Source organism: Poeciliopsis prolifica, unplaced genomic scaffold (assembly GCF_027474105.1).
Source record: "Poeciliopsis prolifica strain line A6 unplaced genomic scaffold, Auburn_PproV2 SCAFFOLD022, whole genome shotgun sequence".
Taxonomy (NCBI): Eukaryota; Metazoa; Chordata; class Actinopteri; order Cyprinodontiformes; family Poeciliidae; genus Poeciliopsis; species Poeciliopsis prolifica.
This window is the reverse complement of record NW_026562397.1, coordinates 1,630,417-1,640,379: the sequence shown is the minus strand read 5'-3', so window position 1 is coordinate 1,640,379 and position 9,963 is coordinate 1,630,417. Positions and strand designations below refer to the sequence as shown.

The following is a 9,963-nucleotide window of genomic DNA, read 5'->3' as shown; positions in this document are numbered from 1 at the left end:
GAATATTTCAGAATTTAACAATATTCTACCTGACTGCATCATGAGCTCCAGTTCCAGGCTGACAGGCAAACTGAAGCAGGTCCAGTGACGCGCTCACCAGGCGGCACAAGGCGGCACAAGGCCCAGTTGTTCGTCAGGTGGAATTTTAGAGCCACTGGCCTGCAGCTGTTGAAGTCTTTTATGGGGAATCTAGCCAGGTATGACTAGAGGTTTCCAGAACTGTGGTTCCCTGTCAGGTGACTCACATGTCTCTTCCAAAGTCCACTGGGAACGTTGGGTCAGTCTGCAAGGTGCAGATGCTTCTCAGGTCAGGAACCATGTACCAGATCAGGTGAAAAAAGTAAAAATCATAAGACAATCGCCAAAACTAGCATGGTGCTAGTTTGGCGCCATGCATAATATGCACAATAATATGATCCATATTATTGTTAGATTTACAGTTCTAGCACTTAAATCAAGAAATAAAGGATGGTCTCTATTCCATCTAAAGAATGGAATAAAGAATAGTCAATGTTGCTTCTTTTGAGTTGATTTTACCTTAAAGGTCAAAACGTGGTTAGTTTCACAAATGGACATGTATGCAAATCAAACTTGCTATTTTATTCTCTGACTTGATGAGGTTGATGGACAGCAGCCGTCTATCATCATGTCGGCCCAAGATTACAGATTTGGAGTGAATCGTTTTTACAAGGTATGAAGATCAAGGCTGTTAAGGTTTTATAAGTGCATATGATCAAAAAGATATCAAATATACCCGTGATGGAGAAGATGCGCGTCAAGGCATTAGTGACCATGGAGGAAATGCTCCACTGTCATGTAGCCAAATATCTATAAAAAACAGATTAGCATTTAATCTTTTGTTCGCTTGCAAGTCTGTTAATGACAGTGATATAAATCATGTGATGTGAATTTATGATACTCATGCAGGAACGTGAGTCAGCAATTTGATCAACACCTCAGGAGGAAGGAGGCACTGCTCTTCCTCTTAGCCGGCTATTTCAAAACGCTGGTAAATACGACTGTCTATGATCCTCTACTAGACGTGTTGCATTCACAGACAAGTAGGATCCATGGCTCCACTGGCAAAGAACAAACAGCTTCAGTTGCTTTGTTCTTGGTTCCAGTTCCTCACTTCGACATCAGACACGCCGCCTTCAACGATTAAATATTGCAGTTGCAAAGGGTCGATATCAACAGACCATTTTTATGACAACCGAAAGGTGCAGATTACATCTCCTATGTTTTATGTATTTTGCTGTTGCTTTGTTTCTATGTCAAGTATTTTATTTTTTGCAATAATTACACTTTAAATAAGAGATTAACCACTAATTAACAATTCGAGAACCTTCCCAATCACAATTTGGTCTTTTTAATCAGATGCAAATAGAATTTGCAGTTCATTAAATAAAGCATGTAAAAGAAAGTGATATTTACAGAAATATTTTCATCTGGAAAATACTGGTGAAGACAATATAACGTTTTAAAAATGTCATCTCTCCTTTTCCACGACTGTTCTAGAAATAAAATACATATAATTACAGGTGAAACCAGAAGTTTACATTCACCAAATAGAAAGATGCATGTTCCTTTTATCTCAGTCTGTGGTTAAATCTGACCAAACTGATTTTGTTTTGGTTTGGTCAATATTGCCAGTAGAAACATGTTTGTATTTGCCACAATAATAGGAAAAACTTCTGGTTTCCCCAACTTTGTATACGTACACACACACACCATTACAGTTTTAATGTCAATTTCATCCAGTGTTTAAAAAAAACCTCCAGGGTTTTTCAGTTAAAATCACTTCAAACAAAGAAAAAAAAAGCACATTTTAACATTTTAAAGAAATCTAATTCCAACACTGTAGGAACCAACAAATAAGATGTTTGTTCAGATATTTAAAAGGTCTTTGATCAGTTCATGCTTTATGCAAATGCAGTGTATAATGAGAATTGACACTGGCCTTGATTATTTTTCTGTTTAATATCTTTTTCTACTGCATAAGATATTTGAAGACAATGTAGATATACCCTACTAAATGAGACGACTGTGCTGCAATGATTCATTTGACGCCTTCTTCTGAACAGGTGAATTGCAAACATCACATTTCCATCCTGACGCATCGGCTCCTGCTGACCCGTCCAGCTTCCTCCTCCAACTGCTGATCGCTTTGGTCACATCTTTCTCATCACAGAAAAACATCCTCTGTTCTCTCTGACAGCTGGAGAAACAACAGATAATTCACACATGCAGTTTCTCCAAATTATTATGAATAGCATGAGGTGCCGATGATACCATCAACAAGACGAGAGCAAAGTTTAAAACGGAATAACTGCTCAAAATAAATGAGTCCTGAGCATAGAAAACGAACACAAGAGGGACAAAATATGAGGAAAAAAAACTACTGACAAAATTAACTGAAAAAAAATAAATAAATAAAAAAACTACACTTTGAAATAATTTGGGCTAATTTTAAACAAAGTCATAATGACTAACTGTGATATCAGCCGTAATATATCGCATGACTTTAAACTGGATATCACAGTTTTAAGTGCTATCCAGAGCCTTTCAAAATAAAGCGATATCTAGTGCTTAAATAGCTAAATGTGGACATGATTTAGCCAGAATTGAGGGTGGAATGAAATTGAGAACAATTGAGCAAACTTTCTTTTTCTAGGTTTAACATCAGTCAGTGGTTGACACGTCATGTTGCAGAGGTATCTATGTTTTACTTGGTCAGTTAACTTTAGATGAGCTGCCACTGGAGCTGAAGCATATTTCAGCTACTGTTTACATACCTGTGTGATTACGTTTCCATAGTGATCCAGGTGGACTGTATCCCGTCCATCCTGATTGCTGGTTGTGTTGTTGCAGTTTGGAGAATACTCTTCATGGAACAAGAGAGGAGGAACTCCTAACTGTCAGAGAGGAGAAATCCAGACTAAATATAGAAGTTGCTTAACAATATTTTATATTATTTGACTTACCTCTCTGTAATATTTTCTTCCTTGCACAGACATAGATGTCAGTGTGACTTTGTCACCACTCTTTCTGATCAGTCTGACAATTTCCTCATGTTCCAAGGATTCAACCAGGTCACCATTGACGGCCAGCAGCAGTTCGCCATCCTCCATACCTGCTTCCTCTGCTGCACTCCCCACATCCACTTCCCTCAGTACATGAGCTGAGGGAAATGGAAACAGCAGCTGTTTATTGGACGTACATTTGCTCTGTTGGTGAATTTGTCAGGGTGAAGTGTCTGAGGTCACTGACATGAATAATGTGCCGTTTTCTTTGTTTACCCAATCAGAACTACGGCACAAAATGTTGCCAGCTTGTACTGAACGGTTTCAGTAAGATTTAAAGGGACTACAGCAGTGTTAAAAAAAAAAGAAAAAGTTAGCACCAAGTGTATGGAAGGCAAGGATGTCAAAACCAGAAAGAACCTGGAACATTTTTAGGTGGATGTAGAAATGTTATAAACATGGTTTCACTTTTGTAACTGGAGTTTCAAAGTGTTCTTGTTATTTCTTTGGTAGCTTTCTGTAGCGGTTGAGTCAAATCAGAATGACTAATGGAAAATGTGAGAAAAAAATGGTCTAGTCTAAAAAAAATCCTGAGGTTATTTCATCAGCTGAATGTATGAGTTTCTGTAAATGGATGAGTTCATGTTCATGTCAGAGACAGATTGCAGGAGTGGGTTGTTGTTTCCTGTGTTGCTCACCGATCTTTTGAGGGGCCTCCACTCGCTCTTGTCTTAGCAAAAAACCAAATCCATCAGGTCTTTTCAGCAAATGTAAGTTCTTAGCGTAGTAGGGAAGGTTGTTGCTTTCTGCCAGCGTAGCCAGGATGGGCATCCTCCGCCTCAGATAGCAGGACTCACTGTCACTGTCGATCACCAGCACTGTCACTGAGCTCCCACTCTTCTTTACCTGACAACCAAACACACAATCTGAAAACAATCTTAGAAGACTCCTACTCAACCAATGAATCATGTCAGGTAGCACTGAGGGCAGGATGTACCTACAATTCTGTTCAGATTGGTGGTTGTGAGCTTTGACACAGAGACTCCATTGATCCAGACCAAAATGTCTCCAAAGTGGACACCAGCTTCCTCTGCTGGACCGTCAGGTACCGTGTTCACCATGTATCGACCCCTCTGACCTTCTGACACGTTCACAAGAAATTGTATGGTAAGTACGCCCTACTATCTATCTTAAGCAACAGAATTCCAGGAAAGTCAAGGCAAATCAGTTAATATGATTTTTAATTACAAGTTATGTTAATAAAAAGCTTGCTGTAGGAAAATGGTAAACTTTTTCTGTTTTTGAATACAAAACACAATCATAAGGACAGTAGTGTAATAAGCAAGAAACATTTAGATCAACTTAAGACAAAGGGACAATGGACAGACAAAAGAAAACTGGAATAAATATCCTTCCACCGTCTCAGAGGACAGAGGTCACAAAGCCTGCTTACTGTTATCTGAGGATGCCAACAAACACAACTGTCAAATCGTGAGTGGAAGTTACCAGTAATTGGTAAGACAGTCATCCCCAGTCCATGATCTGGGTGTCTGGTGATGTGACACAGTCTTGGGCGAGTCCACCTGTCTCCTTTGGTGGCTTTAGCAAGCTGTTGTAGGTCTAAATCCATGACCACTGCCTGATGAGGCACAACAGGAGGATTCAGCAAAGTGGAGAATGAAGATTACGCACGGTGCAGTAACAATAACGCTCATATAATTACATAGTTTTTCCAATTCCAAATATGCTTTTGCTAAATGAAGCTCAATCAACCCTACTCAAGACTTAGTCAATCATGCAGCTTAGCTGAAAACATTGTGGTCCAACCAGCAGCTCTGTTGTCCGTCAGTTTGTGGATATAACTTGTGTACCAGATTTACAATTGTACTACAAACACGCAACAAAGGTTCAGGACTATTTTATGTAAAAGAAACAAAAGTTGTGTTGACATTTTTATCAATCGATTTTGTCTTTCCAGCTCTAGTGGCCTTTATATCACAGTGATCCAATCCAAGCAGGTCTTTAGCAGCAGTACCTGCTCATACTGTTCCCTCCGTAGCACCAGAAGAAACAAGTCTAAGCCACACGACTGGATCTTTCTCACAACCTGCGGAAGATGAAGGAAAATGCATCAATTATGCATTTTATATCTTACATACAGCCACTACAGACACACAGACAACAGACTGGAGAACATGACAGGACGGCTACTCAGACAAATTATTTTCCACTACATGTTTTGTGAGTTAATTTCTGTGACTTGTTCCTGTCAGAAGACGAGTCCTGGAGCCATAACTTGAATAAAACTAATCTACATAGTATTTACAGGTAGCTATATGAAAAATAAACAAACAATAAACCAGACTAACAAATATAAACACAAACAATGAAAACACCAACAGCAAACATCTACTTACAGAAAACATATTGGACATGAAGTTTTGGTTGTATAATAACTCAACATGTCATTCATTCAGGTTCTAAGAGTCCTGAGATCTTTTCAGATAGATCTCCTCATCATTTCCTGATTGTCTGTCTGTCTGTCTGTCTGTCCGTCCGTCCGTCCGTCCGTCCGTCCGTCCGTCCCATCCTCTGATAGAGATCTGACAGGATGGGACTGGAGGTCAGAGAAGGAAAGTGGTGTATTCAGCATCCCTGTCGCTTATCGTTCTTGGACAATATTGAGACTTGTCTCTCTCTATCTCTGTCAACTCACATCCATCTCCTGAGACTCAAAAATATTGGGACATTGCCATTTGAGTCAACACTAAGAATAAGTTCACAGAGAGACAGAGAATGGATGATAGACAGGACTGAAGAACACAATCAAATCCAGGACTGTGTTCTCAAAGAATCCCAGAGACGTCCTTTCAGGAAAATTCTTAGAATTTCTGGAATTGTAAGAATTTTCTTAGAGAAAATCTATTCACAAAGCACCTTGGTGCTCATATCATGGCAAAATGTTGGAGATGGTGAGGACATTTAAGTGAGCATAAGAATGTCTTTAGCAGGAAAGATGGTGGAAAAATAGTTCTGAAAAGATTTCTATACCATTCATCTTCCAGCATCATACCCTCCAAGCTTCTATAGATTGCGTATGTATATTATATGATACGTTGGTTATATATTCCCCGTCATCTGCGGGGAACATATGAGCTGGAGTCCGGACACTTACTTTGAAAAAGTCCATATTGCCCACATACGTCTCATTGACCTCCAGCAGTCGCTCTCCGCCTCTGAGGCCGCTGTGCTCTGCAGGACTCCAAGGTTCCACTTCTCTAATTACGATGCCATGGTTGTTCTGTTCCATGTGTAAGTGAAACCCAAAGCTCTGACCCTCCACACGCTTCAGCTGACAGAGGCGGGGCACCAGGCACTGGTCAGGTTCTGGACATACAGTTGAATAAGTAACATTTATCTCGCACTAAAATGTGATTAAAGAACAAAAAACACAACAACACTCACCTAAATCATCAGTGATGACCAGAGCTGGATTATCAATCCCCTCCTTTGGGTTGAAGGTGAAACTAAAATAATAAAAATAAATAAATGAAATGATCAAATTGGGCCAGATAACCACATAAAATATATTTGAAAATATTTTCAAATACTGGTAGAATTTATTGATGTTTAATAATATATAGGCTTCTGTCTGTAAGAGAGGTATGCTGCCAAATATAACGGAAGTGAGTTTCTCTGATAGGAAACTCCTTCAGCAGGAGTTTCTGCAAGACCTAAAAGCTGCAGAGCCAAAGGGACTGAAGTCTGACTACAACACCAGTCAGACACAAACAGGTCCGAACACAATGTATATCGGAAAGAAACAACTCCAACGTTCCAGACGAAACAAATTACTCAAGAATTTATTTCTGAAAATGTTTGAATCAACAGCAAAGTTAAAGAAGAGGCGTATAATCAAAGGATGAATAGTTGACTTACCGAGGACAGTCCATCACATCCTGGTGTCCTGGTGGAACGTGACAATGAGACTCTGGTAAACAAGGAACAGCTTTTGACTGAGCCAAAGCACCTAGAACTAAACATAACACAGCATGTTTAGGACCGGCATTAATAATAATTGTTATTCCTATTTACAACAGAAAGCATCATTAAGCAAAAGTTAGCCATCTATCTGTCGACTGGAGTATTACTGACCAAACATCTTTCATCATCCAATCCTAATCAAACAATGCCAGTGATATTGCAGTCATTACATATGGGTGAAATGTACAATGTAAAATTATGATTGTACCAAGTCTTCCAATACAAATAACACTTGCTGGTGAAACTGAAAGTTTGACAGGGAGATGTTGCATCATAAAATCATACTTCAGGATACATTTAATATATGGGAAAAATTAGTTATTTTTTAGTGGTACAAAATTTTCCAATGTTGATAGGAAGCTGGATAACAATCAATCATAAATTGACTATCACCATCCATGCAATTTGTCTTTCATTCTTCACTCATATTTTCAGAAATAAATCTGGCCAAATATTAGATAGAAGTTTTGATTGGGATGTTCTAAATCTCAGTCAGAATGAGCAAAACGACTCACAAACAAGAGGCTTTTGAAAATATCGAAAAAATTAAAGATGTAAGGAGTTTTGTTTATACTGCTCATGAAAATAATGGCATCATTGGTTAATTGATTTACCAAATGTTTTCTTAAAATATTAAGAGGGCTGGTATTAAAGTTTTTTTTAATAAAAAATAGACAGCATTTAGCTACTTTATGGACATACACAGACATGTAAATGAATAAGAAAATCTTGTGATTACAATAGGCCTTCGCAGTGCGTCTATTGCTCGGACCTAACTATCAGATTTTGATTTAGATAATGCCACACTATAAAACTTTAACCACTAGTGCTGGAGTCAGATTCATAGTTTTTTAAATTAAAAATCATAACAATGGAAGACACTTCAGAGATGGTGCTGTATTTACTACTATTTGAGATCATTTTTGTAGCTTTAGCTGGTACTAGACTCATATTTTTATGAACTTGCCAAGAAGTCATGAACGTATTAAAACTTTTGTCTGCAGAAGAATGCATAAATAGCACAAAGGCGACGTAAATCAGTTGGAGGAAGAAAGAAGAAAAAGCCAGCCTACCTTTAGAGGAAGACATGGAGTTCTCTGTTTTCAGCGACTCATAAAGAGGAACTGAAGGGACAAAGTTCACAACTCAGCAGGTGAGATAGTAACTCCTTTCTTCACAAAACCTTACGTTAAATATTGACCTACACTTTGAAAATGATTGTGAACTCAGCCTGGTCCTTATGGTGGAAAGCTGCAGGATTTTGTTTTATTTTTATTTTTACAGTACAGGATCAAAGGCATCTTAAAACTAAAGCACACCTCACAATACAGTACTGATTAATGTACTCAATACTCCATACGCAAAGTATCCATCCAGTCTATTACTGAGTTAGTACCTGATAGATAAGTACTGACTAACACAGGGTGGGGAACCAGTTCTGCATTAAGAGCCAAATTAAGCTTATCTCTGTAAAGAGCCACACAACAATTTCAAGATTAGCTTTTATACCACCTTGCTGAAAACAGCTTTTTCTTTTAGTCCCTAAAGTTTTAGAGGGACACCTGTCATTATTTATATTTTACCAGTGTTGGTTTGTTATCTGTTATAGCTACTCAAAGCCACTTTCAGAACAGAACCATGATTAGTCTTGACTTGTCAGCGCAGCAACAACTCCTTCATAGACAAGTCCTTCTTTCTCCTGCACAAGGGTGGAATCCCATTTCATTATTGAGGGAACCACGACTAACTAGTACATAGCAATGCATAACAAATGTGCTTTTCTGTTGAGACCCACAGAAGTCAAACTAAGTTTAAAATGTTTAGATATGAGTTTGGTTCTAGTCTCTGCTACACCTTTACAAAAACTTAAGGCTCCACAATTAAAACAAGTTTTAATGAGTAACTTCACTTGATAAAGTGAAGTTAACCCAAAAATGTTAAACACCTATAAAACACATTAACAAAGACAGGAAAGACAAAAGAGTTAGATTCTTTCTTACTCGCGAGGAGAACAGACAGAGATGTGCTTTCAGTTACAATCTCCTACCGCTCTGAAAACACATTTACCTGCTTCTCTCTTTTCATTGTTTTCAGGATCTCTGATCACAAAGACGCTGTAGCTCTAAAGGGAGGGGAGACAACTCATCACAGCTACCTTTAAGATGAGATCACGCAAGGAGACTCTGGAGGTCAACTTTATTGATCTTTAGAATTTTAACAATTTCAAACTGAAGTTAAATGTAACTAAATATCCTCTGATTTCACATTTTTATCCCCTTTTCTGCACATTTAAAATATTTTTTAATTTCTTAACATAAAAATCTCACTAAAACTGTTATTTATTTTTAACATTTATGTCATTCACTAACTAACACACAGTGAGGTGCAGTGTTCGTTCTCACGTAACAGTTTGCATGTTGACCAAGAATTGGTCAGACCAGTTTTGTTTTGGTCTGACCAGTGTCCAGCACGGCTTCGGGTAAACTGCGAAGTGGAATTCTTACAAGTGTACTTTCAACAATGACTTCCTCTTCTTGCCACAATTCCACAAAGACCACATTTGTGCAGGGATGACTAATATTTGTCCTGTGGACAGATTTCCCCACCTGAGCTGTGGATCTCTGCATTTCATGCGTCACCAGAACCAGGACCAAACATGGAGAAGCAGCATTCAGCTTCTATGCAGCACAAATCTGGAACAACTTCTAAACAAAGCAGCTGCTTTTGCAGAGTTCCTTTAAATTCAGCCTGAAAGCCCTCCAGCTTAGACACCTTTTATTAAACATTAATCTGAATGTTTGTAGTTCATAATAACATTTAACAGAATGCATAATGGACGGCTGGATGCTGTCTGAACTGCCTTATAGATGAAATGTGCAATATAAATAAACTTGAG

General features: G+C 38.4%; 1 protein-coding gene across 3 annotated transcripts; it reads right to left on the bottom strand.

Moving 5' to 3' along the window:
- Positions 1-663: 663 nt before the first annotated feature.
- LOC129369981 (Na(+)/H(+) exchange regulatory cofactor NHE-RF3-like) lies at positions 664-9,153 on the bottom strand. Of its 3 annotated transcripts, none has more exons than XM_055045701.1 (12): positions 9,135-9,153; positions 8,141-8,191; positions 6,963-7,059; positions 6,489-6,550; positions 6,199-6,410; positions 5,059-5,130; positions 4,530-4,662; positions 4,025-4,164; positions 3,722-3,929; positions 2,985-3,181; positions 2,796-2,915; positions 664-2,218 (listed from the first exon to the last, which is right to left on the bottom strand). In XM_055045701.1, the coding sequence occupies exons 2-12, from the start codon at positions 8,154-8,156 to the stop codon at positions 2,186-2,188; spliced, it is 1,290 nt and encodes a 429-aa protein (XP_054901676.1). In that variant the 5' UTR covers positions 8,157-8,191; positions 9,135-9,153; the 3' UTR covers positions 664-2,185. The 3 variants fall into 3 exon arrangements, with proteins under 3 accessions (XP_054901676.1, XP_054901674.1, XP_054901677.1); XM_055045699.1 differs by lacking the exon at positions 9,135-9,153 and adding an exon at positions 9,068-9,094; XM_055045702.1 differs by lacking the exon at positions 9,135-9,153 and adding an exon at positions 9,068-9,094 and having other exon boundaries at positions 4,025-4,161.
- Between the last annotated feature and the right edge of the window lie 810 nt (positions 9,154-9,963).

Coding starts and splice junctions, on each gene's coding strand:
- LOC129369981 (XM_055045701.1), bottom strand. Junction 4,165..4,529: donor GACTGTCTTACCAATTACTG/GTAACTTCCACT, acceptor TGAACGTGTCAG/AAGGTCAGAGGGGTCGATAC. Junction 3,182..3,721: donor GGAGGCCCCTCAAAAGATCG/GTGAGCAACACA, acceptor CATTTCCCTCAG/CTCATGTACTGAGGGAAGTG.